The sequence below is a fragment of the Gavia stellata genome, chromosome 9 (assembly GCF_030936135.1).
Source record: "Gavia stellata isolate bGavSte3 chromosome 9, bGavSte3.hap2, whole genome shotgun sequence".
Taxonomy (NCBI): Eukaryota; Metazoa; Chordata; class Aves; order Gaviiformes; family Gaviidae; genus Gavia; species Gavia stellata.
The window spans coordinates 31495844-31515169 of NC_082602.1; the positions used below are offsets into that span (position 1 = coordinate 31495844).

The 19326-nt window shown below is 36.5% G+C and overlaps 1 protein-coding gene across 5 annotated transcripts in view; it reads right to left on the minus strand.

The window, feature by feature from the left end:
• NRAP (nebulin related anchoring protein) overlaps positions 1-19326 on the minus strand; it is a 51358-nt gene that overhangs the window by 23787 nt on the left and 8245 nt on the right. For 4 of the 5 annotated variants that reach the window (XM_059821409.1, XM_059821410.1, XM_009809861.2 and 1 more), the window contains exons 9-21: positions 18208-18312; positions 15375-15479; positions 13519-13635; positions 11656-11760; positions 10613-10720; positions 9813-9917; positions 7315-7413; positions 6763-6867; positions 5063-5170; positions 4121-4222; positions 3422-3619; positions 3094-3198; positions 1499-1597 (exon numbers count right to left, since the gene is read on the minus strand). In XM_059821409.1, the coding sequence (XP_059677392.1) occupies positions 1499-1597; positions 3094-3198; positions 3422-3619; positions 4121-4222; positions 5063-5170; positions 6763-6867; positions 7315-7413; positions 9813-9917; positions 10613-10720; positions 11656-11760; positions 13519-13635; positions 15375-15479; positions 18208-18312 (1461 nt within the window). The remainder of the gene's footprint in view (positions 1-1498; positions 1598-3093; positions 3199-3421; positions 3620-4120; positions 4223-5062; positions 5171-6762; positions 6868-7314; positions 7414-9812; positions 9918-10612; positions 10721-11655; positions 11761-13518; positions 13636-15374; positions 15480-18207; positions 18313-19326) is intronic. The other variant, XM_059821411.1, reaches the window with a different exon arrangement.

The window sequence follows — 19326 nt, forward strand, 5'->3', positions numbered from 1 at the left end:
TGAAATGAAGAAAACAAAGCAATTGAATCTGCAGAGAAAATTTGTGACTTAAATGTGATTGCTGGCATAATAGTCCAGTGAGGACTAAAATTCCAACTTTAAATGAAAATATCAAGGACCTTTTATGATCCAAGTAGCAATCATCTCCATTTTATGTCCCAGGGCAACATCAACAGAGAAGTGAACTGCTCTGTTTCAGAAGCCCATAAAGCTGTTGGAGGAGCTCTTGAAAAGCTATGAAAAGATGTCCCATTTCACAAAGTGTTACATTTCTTACATCTCAGGAAAAAAAAAGTCCCTACTATAAAGCTATAAATCCATGGTTACTATTCTGACTGCAATACACATACAGAAAGGCAGCATTGTCCAGTACGTGGGAGATAAGTAACAGGAATCAGGAGACCAGCGTTCTCTGATTCAATCTGGTGTCATCTCTGAGACACGCAACACTCATCCAAGTAAGTGTCAGGTTTTTACTGATGCAAAGAGGCAAAAAAAGGAAACATGGTAGCTGCTGAAAAAGATCAACCAAGAAGCAATAATGCTTCATTCACGTAACAACTGAGAAGCTGACATTATCTTCAGTTCAAGGCACAACATATTAAAAGTAGTAATAAAAAAAACCTTAGCAAGTCACTGCTGTTTCAAAATTAGTTGGTCAGCAATTTTAACAACAGGTTCCCCTTCTTTTGGAAACTTAAAAGTGAGTTGCTGTCAGCTAAGTCCTGCCAAGGAGTTCTGAAATACCATCTGCCAGGGTCACCCAGCCCCAAGGAAGAATAGGGAGCATTCTGAAGGCACACAGTTTGGGAAAATATGCCTATTTTATCATGTTACTAAAAGTACCTTAATGGCAACAGCTGAAGAACAGGTGGTCTAGTAAGGCTGATATAGCTTTAAGTAGTCTGACAGGACCCTCAGTGGAGAGAAACACAGAACCTCGGGTGGATGTATATCAGTGTTTGTGCTAATGTCTACCTTGCTTTGACGCACTGCCTGAGAATCAGCTGGGAATACTGTGTTTTCCCTCCAGCTTGCTTCCTCACTTTTACTACTGCATGGATAACCAATTTTCGTGCAGATGACATTAATGTTTCAGGAATACTCAGGTATCCTTTCATGAACACATTTCAGCCATACTTGAATCCAGCCTGCACCACCCACAGGTTTGTCGTCAAGACTGTCTTGCAGAGGCATCCCCCTCTCTCTGTCTCTCTCTGGCCTTTGATGTAATTTATGAGAAGCCTCACTTGCATATTTCCATTCCCATTGGGGTTTGATTTTTGTTGTTGTTGTTCTAGTTCAGAGAATTCAATGAGAGAATTCATCAAATAAACAAATAAAACCCCTTAGAAATAAATCTCAAGAAATTTCATATATTGAAAGGTTTCATGACTAGGTTCTCTTCCACCACCATCTATCTCAATGTACATATCTCAGGAATGACCATATTATGAGTAAGCTACTTGCAAAGAGACAAATTCTGTCAAGGACTCACATCACTTTGCAGTTCCTGGCTTTTCTTGGCATGCTTGATCTGAGAACTGTCAGCCACACTGGTGAACTTCAGAGCATCAGCCTTCTGTCTGTATTTTTTCTACATGAAATTAAAACAGGTTACACAGAAGTTTCTACAATATTTACCTTCCCCAAAAAACGTAGTTCTTTCAAAAAGTACATGACTTATAGAGCCAAAAGACAGTACAAGGAAACACAGCACCCTATTTCAAGACCACAGTATGATAGGGGAGACCAAGCAAACACTTCTTGTATACTTTAGTCCAATTCTTATTCAACAGTTCAAACACTTCTTGTATACTTTAGTCCAATTCTTATTCTAACAGTTCAACCATGAAGTGGGGCATTCCACCTAGGAAGGGTGTAAATGCATTTTTTCATTATCTAGCATTTCAGGAGAGAAATCCTTCAGTTTGAACTGATGGGTGAACAGATCAGTTTACACTTTGTCTCTGCTAGGGGAACACAAAACAGAAGTTAAACAAGCGTGCAGCACTTCAAAGAGGTGCTCCTCACTTTATTTTAGGAACCTGGAAGGGAGGGAGACAAAACAGCATGTTTTGTCACATTGTATGGAACACAATATAGTGACATTCTGCAAAGAAATGACAAAATGCCAGGCTCTGTACGGTAACAGAGATCTCTAAAATAATATCCACCAGTCTCCAGTTGAAGTGACTGTCAGCCATCTCTTGGCCTTACACAGCACTGGAATGAAAAGGCAGATTATTATGGATTAAAAGTTTGCGGAAGTGAATATTACTACAGCATACCACAGCAACAGATGTCAGTCTATCTCTAGTAAGACACTGGATCTGAGAATAGCTTCTCTTTTGTTTCTAAGATGTATTTTTTCCCCTTGCTGGAGCAGTGAGAGGATGTCAGAGACCCAAGGTATCAGAGAGTGTGATTTCCAGTAACTAGCTGGCTTGTTTTCCTTCCTCCAGCACTAAGTGGGATTTTATCCTTCTCGTCAAACTTCCCCTAATTTATTCCTCTATCTGTCCTCTAGTTTTCCTAGCACTAGTGAGACAACTCAAGCATAGCTAAGCAGCTGAGGAAGTGTACTTCCATAAGGTTAATGGCAGTGTGAAACCATGAATTAACCACGGGAAAGCAATGAAAAACAGCACAAGCTGAAGTTGCCAGTAAACTCACAGCCCTTATTTGGCGAAGAGCAAGGCAATTTCCAAACATGGCTAACAAATATCTAATTCAGCATTGTTCCTTAAAACTCTATGCACTTCATGTAGCATGTACCATAGAAATTTCTGATTCCTTTCAATGCTACTCTGCAAAATGGGCAGGTGAATGAAAAGAGGTGGAAGCACAGTTATAGGAACTTCTGCTTCACAAGCTTGACAGAAATCAATAATCGTATGATTGGAACACATATTTTTAACCTCTAACCCAGGATTTCCTAAACTGTATAATATCTAAACAATGTCCATCAGTTCCTCCATTTCTCAGATTTTCTGTATTAGGAATTCCTTACCTATTCCACATAATGTAGTTGAATAAGTGTGCAGAAGCCTTTGAATAAGCATCAGACAAAAGCCTGACCCCTTTGCTTACCTCACTGACCAAATCTCCTGCCTTTTTGGCTTGTTGTATATTAAGACTTCCTTCTGTGATACATCCAGCTCCTTTCATCCACATCAGATCTGCCCTATATTGAAGCTGCAGAGAAAAATGACATTTATTGGCATGGGAAACACAGGTACAATGTTTGCATGTGAACATGTGCACACTTTCCAGTTTCAAAGACATTTTGAAGACATCTTAAAAAGTCATAGTGCAAATCAAACAGCATCCATATGAAATGAGAAATAATGTCAAACTGAAAGAGTCTATAAACACTCATACTGCTTGTAACAGTTAAGCTGAGTATGTATCATCTTACATCACTCTGAAGACCATAGGCCTTCTTTGCCCATTTGGTCTTCATATCTTCAGGAACCACTGTGTATTCATGGAGTCTCTTTCTATAATCTAGGTCACTAGCAAGCGCCTGGGCCTTCTTAGCATGTCTCAGGTTTATCATATCCATAGGCAGATGGAAATGGGTCTTACTCTCCTCAAAATCTTTTTTGTAGGCAATCTAGAAATAGAAGGAATGAAAATAAGTTGTCTGTATCAGTGTGTTGCAAAGCCAAAACGATCTTACATCTCCACTCTTGTTTGGGTCCTTATGCAGATTAGGCAAAAAACCACACGTAGAAATCACTTCCTATGAGGGATGAACAAAACAGATGGAAGGATGAATTTTGCAGACTCTAGAGACATCTTCTCTATGACAGTACATCTTTTGAACATACTTTTATCTGCTTGAAAGTTTTACGCAGAAGTGTTTATATTGGGGTTTTAACAGGATGTTATTTTCAAGCCCCAAAATAAGGATACCATCATCCCAAAATTCCCTATGAGAACAAAAATGCTGTGCAATCATTGCAGATTAACAGACTGAGGAAGAAAACCAGTTTTTGTTAAACGCTTCCAAGAATTTCTAGTGAAAGCAGTAACAGTGGTAGATCGCATATTGTTGCCGAAAGATTAATAATTATGAAAAACACCTTTTGAGTAAAAGAAATAAACAATTTACCTCACTACTCATCTTGGCCACCTGCAGAGAGTGCAAAAGTCTTGAATCTTTGGTTCCAATTGCTTTTCCTTTAGTTTTTTCATATTCTTCTTTATATTTAATCTGTGAAGAAAGTAGTTTAAGTCAAAGAACGTTTCCCATTACCCAAGAGATGATAAGCAGTATAGTTTTCACTGGCGATTTGGATGGTCAAAATTTACAAGGGCTTAGTCTGATTCTCACTTTGCCACTTCAGATTTCCCAGATTTTCTCAAAGGTCGAGGTTGGTTTCATTTATGTTGTCTTTAACCTCATTCTTTAAGGCTCACTCCTCTCAGGTGGATATGCTTATAAACTTAAAGTCTTCTGATTAGCTAAATTATCAGGTTCTTAAAGCAGAAGATAAGAAATCAGTCACGTAAAAACCAAGCAAGGAATTCAAGATTTGATCTTTTTAATGAGGTGGGATTTTGGAATCACAATCATTGCTGAACACTTCCCAGCTGCAGGAAAAGTTTCCTCCTTTTCTGCCTCTCCACAGGTTAAGTATCATGAGATAAGTTGTTTAAAAAGAGTTCGTTTGGAAAATTTTTTATATACATGTGTTTACGTTAAAGAAGCAGACTAAACAAATATGCATTCTCTTTGCAGTGGATGATAAGAGCATTTTTGAAGCTAGAAACATTTAAAACCACTGAATTTAACAATGGCTCAATCCTCCCATAGTAATTTTGCAAATTTTGCTTCCTTCTGTACACTTGTATTTAATAAAATAATTTTCAGATAGTGAAATTTCATAGCAGAGTCTGAGAAAGTTTCCAACTGTTCATCAGCCATTGAGAAATATGAACAGCCAAATGCAGGACTTACTTAAAAATCCAGATGAAGCGAGCTAAGCTTTATTTCCCTGTGCTATAGCAGCTTACATAAAGAAGAATTCCTAGGTAATTAAATATCACATACATCACTGGCAAGATCCCTTGAAGCTTTGGCAGCAAGTAAAGGCAGAGAATCAAGTTTCATTTCAAAGCCCCGGCCCTTACTCTTCTCCCAGCCTTCTTTGTACTTAATCTGAGAAAGACAAGACAGCAACGTGTCACTAACACATAAACACACAAGATCCTCAAATGAACATTAAAATTACTAAGAGCAAAACAGAAGTATAAATATGCTCAGCCCACAAACTGGAACCTTCTTAAGTCACAGTTCATTATCATTTTGAGCTAATTAATTGGCCAGGATTGAGTCAAGAATTTTATTCTTGGAATAAAATCCCAGAACATGCACCAATAGCTCTCAATTTTAGACAGGTGTTGGGGAGGGAAGGTTTTTCAAAAGCGCCTGTGGTTATGTATATGTACGCAAATACTGTAGGTCAATAGGAGCTGATCTAAAGGGCGGAACAGCTGGTGCTCAGAATCAGACATCACACTACTCATTTCAGGATTTTTCTTGTCCCCCTGCCAAACTAGAGCTAGTCAGATCCCATGCACTGAATGCCTATTTGTAGCCGCAGTTCTTTGTGTGAGCTGCTGGAAAGCATCTTTCAGTTTGGCTCCATTCAAAAGGAACCGAACTCATGTGCTCTCAGACCACCCCACAACTTGAAGCAAAGCTCAGTGAAGCAACCCTTATGATCAGGAGATTTGCTTCAAAAGCACACTCATGAGCCACACTATATCACAAATGTAGATGAAATCCATGAGAATCGCATGCTTAACTTCTGAAAGTTAATGGAAGTTAAAGTACTAGATGTTTAAGCTCTTTTTCAAGGTTCCACTTGAAATTCCGTTAGAGCAGGATCAAGTATGCCTTCATGCATACTAGGCATGCACCTAATGAAGTATCCAGGAAGCCCTGATTTCTGGATTTGGCTTTTTGTATGGTTATATTTTACCAGTATCTAACAATGAGCATGCATCCCAACACATTACAGTCACAAAGAGTGTTGCTCCACAACACTCCACCAATGCAACTCAAATAAAACTTAGGGGAAGAACACAACATATGAATATCCCAGGAAAAACTTGCAGTAATGCCCACTCAAAACCATGAAAAATTATGAAACTTGCTAAAAAATAACAGTCACACCAGTAGTAAGTCTGGAGTTTTTTTCTGGTTTTGTGTATATTTATCCTGTTGGGCTTTTTTCCCTCCAAAACTATCTACAAAAATGGAGGCCTGAAAAATACTTTAAAAATTAAATAAAAATTAAACTTTTCCTGCAAGTGCTTGATTTGAACACCCAGGTCTCTAAGTAAATCACAATATATTGTCATGAATTATGAATGGCAGCAACAATGGGCTTGATCCAAGTTCACTGAAGTCACTGTGTTTCTTTCTGTTTACTTCAGTGAGTTTTGAGTTGTGCAAATGTTGATTCTTTCAACAAATACCACTTCAGAAGCAGTTCATCTTGTGAAGTGAACATTGATTTACTAAACAAATTCAAGTCATCTGAAAAGGTCTTGAAAAAAAAGTCTAGCAGTTTCACTGTACTTGAGACTGTATCCCTATCTATTCTGGTTACCATATCTCATGCTGTTTAGTAAAGACCAATGATAAACGCTAAATACTTCCAGAAACAGTGTCATCATCTCTACATTCATTTCTGTCTATTAATGGCAGCATGAATACTAATATTTCCACATTGCTTGGCTTACCTCACTGTATAACTCAGCATTGGCTTTTGCCTTGACTAGCTGAGGTACATCCTGAGGTAGAGTGTAATTTGCTTTTGTCTTCTCGTACTGGGCTCGGTAGTTCAACTGCCATATATTGAAAAAGTCAACAACAAACTCAGTTATTTTTAACGCACTAAAAAATATGACCGTTACACTGATTGACTGCTGTTGAATTTCAGGCTATTAGTGCCGTATGTTATAGAGACACATAGGTATGGCTGACATAAATATGAGGGCAATAAGGCAATCATAACTTTTACCTCAGTACTAGGAAGTAGAATAATTATTCTATAAACAGAATAGTTACTCATTGTTTAAAAGTCGAAAATATCTGATTAAAAAACCCATGCATTAATAAATACACAGAAGGTAAATCCCTAAAAAAGCATACTAATACAAATCTTAAAAATAGAGGAAAATATTAAATCTACTGGTTAAAACAATAAAAACAGTTAAGTGCAACAAATGCTATGCAATGAAATTATCTCATAATTCTGATAAACAAAGATGGCTAATGATGACAAAACTTACATCACTGAGCTGCTGTGCATTTATTTTGGCTTGAGCGATTTGTGGAGTGCTGGCAACAGAGCTGTACTTCAGCTTGTCTATGCTTTGCCTGTAGTTAACCTAATTTAAAATAAAATTAAAAAAAGATTTAATAAAGGAAGAAATGTTCAAACTGGAAAATGAGAGATTGTGTAGACAAAGTTTCGTTAGCTAATACTCTTGATAAATCATTATTTAAACCATAATAAACAGAGATGAGAAAAAACGCCAGGATCTCTTGGATGAGATCTGAGTTAAGGGTCTGAAAATTTCCTAGTCTGAAGTCACAGTTTTTATTCCACTTTGAAAATGAACTTCACCCCTTCTCCTCAAAACCACAAATTCTTAAAAAGATGCAGTTTCAGCTGGTTCCCAAAGCATTCCTATCAAACTGATATCCTTAACCATCACTCAGACTATTTTTATCTTTATCAGACTGTCTCTATAAAGGAACATTGTAACTGTCTATTAAGAGGTCTGCCCACTGTAATGCTGTGCAGAGCAAATGAACTCTCTTACATTTTGTTTTTACTGAGTTTTAATGTAATAATTAACCACGGAATTTCCCTGTGTGGTAAGAGTTTTGTGTGGACGATTAGAGAAGAAAAATACATATTTATGGTACTAGAAATAATCATTTTAATGTCAGCAATTGATAGGATTAGAGCCCACTAAATTCTAAAAATATTAACATGGTAGCAGGAATAATAAGCTATAAAATAAATAACTTAAATCCCCAAATTATGCAAGATAAAAAATCGTGGAGAAGCTTTCTTTCAAACATGTTGCTGCCAAAGGACTCAGTGCTACACTGCAGGACACAATTATTATTCTCTGTAGGCCTTAATCAATATTCACTGTAGTTAATCACGACTTTGCAAACATTGCAAATCACATTGCTTAAAACTAGTTTCTTAAGAAAATTTTTTTCCAATAAAGTGGAGGATATTTCTAGAGACCTTGAGTTACTGAAACCATTTTAATGAGAACATTCTTATCTCAGGTAAACTTCTTATCTCATGTAAACTTCGTTCTTTCTGCCATAATGACAAAAACTAGGAAAAAAGGCCTGAATTATCTCACAGGTCCAAAGTGATCAAGGTACTTAAAACAGTTCATTTACTTCTTTACAGAGACAGAGAGAATTTTACGTCCAGAGAAAGGGATGATTTCTTTTTAACTGAAACTGTGTATTTATTGCTACTTGTGATTGCTTAGTGTGTGAGAGTTGTATTCTTAAAGAGTTCAAAGTAAGCATGTTGGTTATCAGTGACCAGATGACCCTGAGACTGTTTCGAACTACTGGATGATGATCATGAGTACTGCAACTGAGTCTCTGTGGCCAATTGATTTACGTGCTTTAAAACCAGATGCTGACTATGAATTGTAGAGCCACAGGTAGTGCTGAAATGTTTAGAGTGGGTAGAACTACTTTGTACATTTTGGACATGAATTCATGCTTACTTTGAACTCTTTAAGAATACAACTGTCTCACACAATAAGCAATCAAATAGTGAACTGCTTTTTTAAAGCTTTTTCAAAAACAAAGCTGAAATTACTGCTTAAGAGGCAATAGTGCATCTTACAGTTGAAGTATATCATGTACTTCCTCAAAAACATCAGGGTTCTCAATTCTACCTCTTCATGTCACCATCTTTTTCTTGGAAGAGGTATTTAGGCCCAGATAAATCTCATATAATGTTAATGGCCTCTCTAAGGCATCTTGCCCCTGGTTTCTTGCAATTTCAATGGAAAAACAGGTTATATACATCTTAGGTAGTCAGAAATGCCCTAAGGAGGTGCTGCTCTTTTCCTGTTGATTCTGTTAAGTAACGCCTGGTGACTGTGCTCCTAACCAAGGCAGAGGTTAAGTTCCCAATGGTAGATGAGATCAATCAAGCCTTTAATGCTTGTGAGAGGTGAAAGTATGGTATCCTCTACAGTCTAACGTCCTCCATTTACCTGTAGAACACATATAACCACAGCAGTACACAAATTTCTTCACATTGTTCCATCAGTAACTCAACCCCAAGCACAGAGGGAACCTCTCTCGCACAGACCAGAGGCATAAGGAAGGTTATGTGACCACTTTCAAAGGTGAACACCTATCTTCAAGGAATTCACAAAGGATGAGAAGCCTGTTTAAGTCTCCCTGTCCTTTCAGTGCTTGATGCTGCTGTTGAAGCTGCCCAGGAGGGTGAGACATTTTGCAACACAGACTAGGGATGGGGCAGAACTCATTCATTCCACATCACTGTACAATCTGTGCTGAACTGAAGCCAATGACAGGAGGTGGCAGCACTTTCTACTCCTCTGAGCCCTCTTAACTCCCTGCACTTTTTTGCTTTAACTTTGTTATCACTAGCTGTTTGCTCCATGATTAAATCATCATTTGACACATGCAATCTATCACAATTTCTCCTACAGAGAGATGATGAGCCATGCAAGTCATAGAAAAAAAAACCCATAAAATTATTTACATCTTTCAAAGGGACCAACTTCCTTGTTGTCTGATATGAAGGAGTGAGAGTAGCTGGGTAATTGTAGTCAACACCATCATGTTTGTAATCAGATTTATAGGCTATCTGAAATACAGGGAGAACAAAAAAAAAGTCATTTTTTTTTTTAAGCTGTCATTTGTTTGAATAATTATCAGTGAAGAGGAAAGGAGAAACAATAATATTAATATTAAATGCAGGAAACAAAGTAAGTTCAATGTCATGAGTGACAAAGAAAATGAAATTATTTGCATAGTTTAACCACTAATTGATTCTTTTTCAGCTCCTCAATTAATCCAATGCCAACAGTGGGAGCATTAACTTAACTTCCACCTATGACACATCTCTTTTATCTTTCTGCTTAGTTCTCAAGCTTCTTACACACTTGTAAATAATGTACTTGAAGGAATGGTATGTAGTGAAATAGCTTCTTGACTAACCCAGTAAATTAAATTGGAATCCAGAAATCTTCATTAAAGACTGTTTTTTCAGCAAAGGTCTGACCCTGGGGGTGGTAGCAAGCAACCTTCAGCATCCTACTGATGTCAAAGAAAACTGAAGGAGCTCAATATGTTGCCAGATCACTGAATTTTCTTATTTTAACTTCTTCCACACAGGGAGCTATAAATCAGTACAAAAGGGTTTCCAGAATTTCCCGTCTTCTCAAAATATCTTTCAGATCCCCAGTACAATATGATCTAAAGTTTTCTATCAATTTAATTCTGGAAAAATTTCAAGACAAGAAAGCAACAACCATAGAAGTGTGATTAAAAAAGACTTACATTGCTTGCCAAGCTGCCAACTTTCATGGCATGTAGCATTCGCTTGTCCATGCCGATACCTACATAATGACCTTTCATCTGGTTCTGGTAGGTTTCTTTGTATTTTAGCTGTACAAAAAAAGCAAAAATACTCTGAGAACATATATTTAGTTTTTCTATGAGTTTCCTTATGTTACAGCAGTAAGACAAATTATTACAGCTGTGGTCTACTAGTGTCGCACCACTACAGAAACTTATGAGTACACAACCACCTTGGCACTTTAAAAAAGAAAAACTAAAACCCTCTGCGAGTTTCCTGTTTTACAAGATGTCATTTACATATTCTTCAGATCACGTGGATGCCACATAAAGGAGATGCCTCCGCATTCTATTGCTGCACATTATTTCATTAGAAATAAATATTAGAACAAAGTTACAGGGAAGCAATATTTGTACATTAACAAACAAACAGATAATCATCTACCAAAACTGGACTGTTTTAGTACAGCTTTCACCAAGCCCAAAGTAGGAAATTCAACAAGATAAATTAACCACTCTACCATCTCATCTGTATGGCAAAAGTTTTACTTTTCCTGGATTTCAGAGAATGGTAGCAAGCAGTATAAAGCAAAATTATACTTCAGTATCATGAGATAGAAGCAGTGTAATTATTAATATTGATTACTTTCACACAGTAAACATGTTTCTCTCTGATATTAACTCTGGTAAAGTATCTTCTGCCAGTCAGGAAATGGATATACACAATGAAATAAGTAATAATTATGATACATAGCAGTAACAACTGACAGCTACTTGTCTAGATTAGCAGTCCATTGTAAGTAACTTCTCTTCCATATATCATAATTGTTCTTTTTATAATCCTATATAAAATAAGCCCCAGTTATCCATCAGGACAGACTAGGATAGGTGCTGTACAGACATGGGTTAAAATCAGTTATAATCAAATTCCCAGCACACGCTTATCTGAAACACACACACGGATGACTTGTGATGCCAGCAGCTACCAAGTTAAGCAAGCCACACATGAGGTACTGAAAACTTACATCACTGGTGTATTTTGACATCTTGCTCACATTCTTGAATTGTGGAGTATCACAGTAATTCATGCTGTAGCCTCTGTTGTTTTCAAGATCCTTCTTATACTCCACCTTAGTGACAAAAATGCACAAGGGAAAGCTATGGTAAAACCTTAAACTGCTCTGTCAAGTTCCTTCACATGTTTTTTATTAGCCAGACCCACTGTTCAGAGATTTTGATACATGGCTTTCATCAGATGGCATATGATGAAAATTAGTATAAAGATGATTTTGATATACTCAGTTCTCGTTTCAGAGGCAAAAGAAATGCAATCAATTTCATCCATTTGGACCTCAGCAAAGTGTATGAGACAGTGCCATGAAGAAAATTATTAACAAAACAAGTATCTATGAAGGAATTTTAAGGTGAGTGTGGAGAAAATTAAAGCAGAAAAAGCAATGGGTGTTTTTCAACAGGATGGATTGAACAGGGGGAAGCTTACTGGCAGAATTCTTCAGAGTAAGTTTAAATACAGAACTGGTTTAATATTTTCATTAAGTACCTTTTCTCTGAAGTAGGAATGCTGCAGTTGATATTAAAGGGGGTAATAGAAACGGGACTAAGTTAAGCAATGTAGAGGTTAATATACGTAGGGAGTAGTCATAAAAATTTCAGCTATAACAGCTCATCACCTGGAAAGGCTAAGAAGGAGAAAACTGTTCGTATGTAGGCTGACCACAAAAAGACGGCAAGATGCCAAAGTAACACAGCCATGAAAAAGGCAAATGCAGTCCAAAGCAGGAGCAAGAGACTTTTGAGCAGGCACCGGAAAGTGCGCGTGCTATGTACCAGGTTTCAGCAAGACCTCATCAAGAACTTATGTACTCTTACAGTCATTCCTGTTTAAGGAACATGCACTCGGCCTGTAACAGCTGCAGTGAAAGACTGTGAGAGATGAGAATTTGGCTTGCTTAGTCTAGGAAAACAAAGGCAGAGAGAAGAAAATTATATCCATTTGTAAACATCTGAGAAAGCTAATCATGCAGGGAGAAGAACTTTTTAAACTAAAAGGCAATATTGGCACATAGTAATAAAGTGGACAGGAATAAATGTAGGCTAGAAATTAGAAGAAGAGGATTACATGATAATGTGCTGAAACAGCAGGAGCCAGGAATCATTGGCCCAGGAGGCCCCTTCCAGTCCTACTTCCAGGGGTTTTTCATTATTGAAGCTTTTACACTTTGACATCTCAAGAGTATATGTTTTTAAACTGCCATGGGAAGCTCTAGAAACTCACATTTATTAATAGCTTTATAGCTGATATGACACTATAAATAAATTAATAATTCAGAATCTACTGAGAATTCCCTAGCAATCTTCCCTTGCCAAGTGGAAGAAGAATGCATTATCAGTAACTCACAGTCTTTCACATAATGGAAGAAAACAAAAACCTGCATTAATAGAATGGTACAAATTTTGGCTCTGTTGGTGTTATTTTTTAATTATCTGTAGAACCTTCTTTGAAACACTCTAAGGTACACAACCAAGTCATCCTAAAGCATTTATGATTATAACTTCACAGTATATTAACAGCACAATTCAGGGGTTTTTTTTTAGATTTCTATTCCTTACGTGGCCAGAATTAGAATTACTCTTCTGGGATTAATTTCCCATACTTTCATACAGATCATTGGAAGTGCCAGATAACAGCACCTGAAGGTCTGTTCTTGCACCATTCCCTCTAGTTACTGTGCTACACACAGATCATTTTTGTTACATATGGGGCAATAAGAACAACAGATTTTTATATTTGTAGTCCTTACCCATCAGACACAAATGTTTGTATGAGCTGCTCTCAAACTTGTTGACAGATCGATTCAACCCCTTACCTCACTGACAAGCTTGTTAACACTTTGGGCTTGTTTAAGGACTAAGTTGTTTTCAGCCGTTAGGGAGTGAAAGTGAGCTGCACCTTTCATCTTGGAAAGATCTTTCTTGTATTTTATCTGAAAAGAAGTAGGGAAAATTATAAAATAGATGTTTACCTTTTCACCATTGCTAGTTAGACTGGCTTCATGAGTCGGGATAAGTTTTTTCCTATTCTTGTTTTGATAAGCAAATAGAACTTGCTAAGTTGAAACACTACAAGTTGTTACTTCCTGAAATAAACAACATATAAAATCACAGCCCTAACAATCCCTGTCAAGCCACTTCACTAGACAGCATTTTTTTTTAACCCATTTTTTACATAGATTGAACAGCAATGGTTGTTGTTCATAGCTTGAACAGGTAACTAGCATATTCTTGGCTAGTGACTGGTTGGAGCTTGTGTGCTCTTCTATTACTGAAATTAATTCTTAGTACTTCAATTTTAGACTTCTAGTCAGAGAATTAAAGATAGTCATGAAATGCTCTGATGCTTTTTTTGAGAAAGCTATATTTTTTTGTATTCATAATGTTTTAAGACAATTATATTTCTCTACCAAATCAATATTGAAACAAGAAATCTGTTAATTTAATTTAGACATCAGGTTATTGACTTAAATTGAGCTAGGATGGGTGAAGAGATATAATATTTATATTGGCCTTTGCCAAACTTTGTCCAGAAAAAAACATTTAAAAAAAAAATTTAGAAGTGCAAAATGTTTGGGTTTTTTATTTTCCAAGTCTGCACACAGTTTATCAGGCTTTAAAGATGTGAAGCAGCTTGATAAGTACTCTAGTGTGCAAATACTACTGCCATGAACCAACCCTTCTCCTCACTCCAAGTATTACAAATTAGTAAGGAAACTACTGACCATTATCATTTTTAAAACCTATGAAACTGTCATCTTTATCTGGAAAGGTTAAACATTTCATGTTTAAACAGGGGATTACTGAGTTTGTCATCAAAATAGGGACTGGTCACAGAAGGTTTCAGGTTTTTTATATTCTCTCAGTCATAAGCTCAAGTAACAGAATATGACTGATCCTTTCACTCTAGTTTACTGCTGGAGTAACATCTGTTAGCTCCCCAGAAAACAGACTGAGCCCATCAGCTCAGATAGCTCCGTGGAGGATGGGTGTCCACACTACAAAGGTTGTCACTCACAGGAACCCTTCACAGCAGCCACGGGGTAGTGACCTACAGACTGACACATTTTTTGTTACTACTAGAAATGCTCTCCTCAAATAGGACTGAGCCTCTTTAATCAATGGGCTGCATGCAAGAATCGCACATTACCTTTTTTGCTGATTCTTTAGCTTACCACCCAAAGCTAAAAATCCCCAGCCTAGAAATAAGCTCAGTCTTGTGAATTGACAGTGTCATACTCCATGGTTTCTTTTCCTCCATATGACTTTCTTTGTGCTAGAGGCATGATACATCAAAATATCAAAACCAGTTCAGCTCATTCATCCTCCATTTATTCACTACTGGGAATACCACAGTAGTCCACAGGATGATTAATGCAGTTGAAGGTTTCATTAATAATACAGATGCAGATTTGCCAGGAGGGTTAACCTAGCAGTAGGGATCCCCATTAGTTGCTACATCCATCTCCTCCCTCATGCAAGTTGGAGCTGTGTCCCCTTCTATTAATGGATATTATTAATCCCCTGAGCCATCCAGTTCCCAGCAATGCAGGAAATGTCACTGTTGTTTACTTCTCAAGTGTAATTTTAGCATTCTTCTCCCAGGCACTGCTCTGACAAACTGCTGTTTTTAATTGTTTATGAATTGTATTGATTCAGGTTTCATACTTACATCACTTGCCAATTCATTTGCTTTCTTGGCATTTTGATAAGCTGGAGTGATCATAGCAGGAAAGCTTCCTTTCCCTCTGCGTTCTTCATACTCATCCATATAATTCTGAAGAAAATTCAGAGTGTTTAATCATCATACATGAGCAGGTGGGGCCATGGGTGATTTCACAAAGCCCCATAGTCCTTGTTAGTAGGAAAGTTCATTCCTTCATTTTATTATTTTCTTTTATGAAAAAGATAATAAAATGACCAACTCTAAGAATAAAATCACCCATTAAATTAACTGTGCCTGAAAAACTACTTGTGTTGCATTGCAAGAGAAATTTAGGTACCAATTAGCTGTGGTCAAGACAGCATTCAAGTATACAATGATATACATCCTTCTAATCTCACCTCAGTTCTTCCAGAGATGATATCTGCTAGCCTCTGTCGTTGTCAATATATGTTTCCCTGGAAAACTATAAAAATATCTAATGGTTCGGGCAGCCAGGAGATTTGCTTAAACTTTCCAAGTTTAGCATAGGATGAGCCTTCCTCTGTGACTTGACAGAAGTTTCTTGATCTCTCCATGGCCATTTCTCACATCATATCTGACCAAAAATAATATTTCTCTAGTGCAGTGATATATTTTGAAGAGGGATTCATTAATGCAGCAGAAATATCTAGATATTAAAGTGGTAAACTCCTTAGGGAACAAAATCACAAAATTCTATTTGCTTGGTTGAAAAAAACAATTGTTGTGGAATTAATACTCTTAAATCTATCTATAGATAAGTTTATGTGTAAATGTTTGACTATCTGAAAAACCTTTTGATAGTTTAATAACAAAATACTGGAGCTTTTTTCATAATATTAATACACTATCACCATCCCAAAGCTTTCTATGGCAAGATCTGGGGAGAACATGGTAAGTATACAAACAAGTAAGATATAGTGTAATGTGTCTTCTCTGTAATATTTTGTAAATCCTTTGTAGTAAAGAGCCAGTTTAAGTGAAAAAAGAATGTGTGGCATGTCAAGAATGTCACGGAGAGCACAGATAGAAAGAACTATATTTGGGGTATCTCCCTTGTGACTTCTCAATGCAAAACAATCCATTGTAGGTCATTTTGTGCACCACCAATGTCACATGATAAGATAGGTCATATCATAAGTTTGTGAACAATATTATGTCATTATAGTTATTGCATCTAAATTTTTCTATAAACAGGCACAGAAAATAAAAAATATCCTTGACTAATCAGCTGAGTTAATTTTTTAAAATGTCCTTCATGAGTCTGAATTCTTCAGACTAACTTACCATTTTCTTTTTCTTCTAACTTTCTCAAATACATTTTTATATTATTTCTAATATTGCTCATACTACAAAACAGTATTTCCAAAGTTCCAGATAATTAATTTTAGCCACTTCTAAGATTTTTAAACATGAACAAAACAGGTGTTCAGCACACAGGAATTTTACAGTGAGATTCCTTAAATTGTCTCATGTTTTATATATATTTGTATGCTGTAGCCTCATGGTCTTGACAATTAGAAATCTAATCCCTTTACCCATGTTAAGTCACACTTCATTCAGAAAGATCCATTAATTTCAGTGGCTCTGTTTTATTTGAATAGAAATATCAGAATCCAATCTAGGAAGATTAAAACTCAAATTAAATTTGAAGTCCGTGACTGAAGTTTCAAAGATACATTCAAAGAAAAAAACCTTAATTAATTCTAAAGATAGCAGCATTCCAATGCTTGAAAACGCAATTAGCGCTTTTTCAAATTCATTTTATTTGTTTACTCTTACTAAAACTTGTAGTTCAAAAACCAGAAATTAATTGAAGGTTTCATTGCTACATTTTCTAAACTCGTATTCTTCAAGGATGGTTAGCTTTGCACACATTACAAGATATAGATCTGGACAGAAGAAGTGAAGAAATGTAAAACTCCCATATGTCTTAGGACAACATATTCCCTCTTCCTTCATATCTCCAAATAAATGGGTCTCATGAGGAGCTAGGATGAAAAAGCTAAGACTAACCATACAGTTTTGTTTATACAAAAACACTATTCAATTCCTTTCAAATTCTCTTTAGCTGTATTCAGTTCTATTTAGCTGCACTATTTCCCTAACTTAATTGTAATAGAACTTCGAGTGCATTTTGGGAGACCACAAAAATAATTGCATTCCCTTAAAAATTAAATAAAAGCAAAACGAATGCCACATACCAAAACAGAACTGAAGCCTATTTGAGTCCACAAATGCAGAAGCTTACAATACCACTTGTGTAGAAGAGCTGAAATCTAAGAGATCATGTATGATCTTCAGTGCCACTTGCACTATTTAGAGCTGCAAAGCTCCTAAGATTTCTAAAAATACTGGCAGGGAAAAGATGCTTAACTATCTACTAACTTTTTACCATTTCACAGCCCTTTCATGTTTTCTCCTACCTGAATTTACATTTTCTTTCTCATGGAATGGCAAGTTTCCACAAGTAAATACATTTCAGTGTGATACTTAACAACACCACAATAGAAATGTATAGTGCATACATGTACACAGATAAAATTTGCCAAGGTAAGGCTTACCTTCTGGAATAACCCTACCATAAGTATCATGCAGTGACAGTGCATGCACCTTGCAGCTTCATCTTGTATTTGCCAATGCCAAATACATTACACATTCAGAGCATGGTGCTGTTGCACACCATCTTTTTCTTTGAGACCTTGCTTTCTCATACAGGAAAGCAAAGTGAAAATAGGTCTCACTGCAGTTTCTAAAGTCTTGAGCAATCAGCAATAGTAATGATCAACATCAGCATGGGTCTCTCTCGAATGTTGCATACCTGGCCATATTGACCTACATTTTCTCTTGCAAAAGTAACATCTGTTCCAGCTGTATGGCTGGCTTTTCCCTTGATCTCTTTTTCATATCTTTGATGATACTTTACCTAACAGGAAAAAAGAAAAGGAAAAGAATCATCCAGATGAATTTAGTCTGGTACACAGATGCTGCATAATAAATAATCAGTGACATGCACATGTTGACAATAAAAGATTGTCAAAATTCCCATTGCCACCAATCTACAGTAAAATCAAATATGCCACCTGAAGATATAAAAACAAAAATAGTGGTGTACTTTTTGATAATGCACTGGGAACATGGGACTTGCTATTTCAACCCAGACCATTAGTTCAGCATGTTCAGTACCCTCTGCTTGTCAGTGGGTAACCCCTGATGCTCCAGCAGGTTAAAAAAATAGAGCTAATTGTAATGTAAATTCATAGTTACCACTGAGCACTTTTTTTACCACAGGGTCAGCTGAACACCATTAATAAATGGGCTTGTTTCTGAAAGATGCTGATCTCCCCAGTGATCAAGGGAATTTTAGGCAATCAACCTTCAACTTTAGACCAAGATTTACACTACCTTTGCTGAAGTCAAAGTAATGCCTATAACCTGATGCTGCCCTTTAATCACCATGTGTGTTTGCTGACACAAATGAGGGTTTTCCATAGATCAAAGGCAAACAAAAACATTTAAATGTTTTAGAGTCAGTTGCTTTTGCCTTCAGAATTACAGATCTCTTCTTATTTTCCTCAATGGTTCTTAACAATGTTTTAAATTCACTTCCATTTAGTTAGTACAATGTTATCTTCTCCAACAAAAAGAGCTTTCCTTTCAGTCTCCAATGACAAAATACCATTAACTGTACATCTTGAAGCAATACTAATGCCCTGTTACCATGCTTTTTACAGAATACAGGGGTGTTGTGGTTTTGTTATGTTAGGAGAGGAAAAGGAAGCCAATAAAGATCAGTACACCAAGGAGTTTAAAAAAACCCCAAAACAACAGTAAGGAGAGTAAAATGAGTGGAATAGAAAGCTATATTTTATAAATCTATATCTATGTCAAATGTATGCATGTGTTTGTGTGTGTGTATGTGTGTATATATACTTTATAT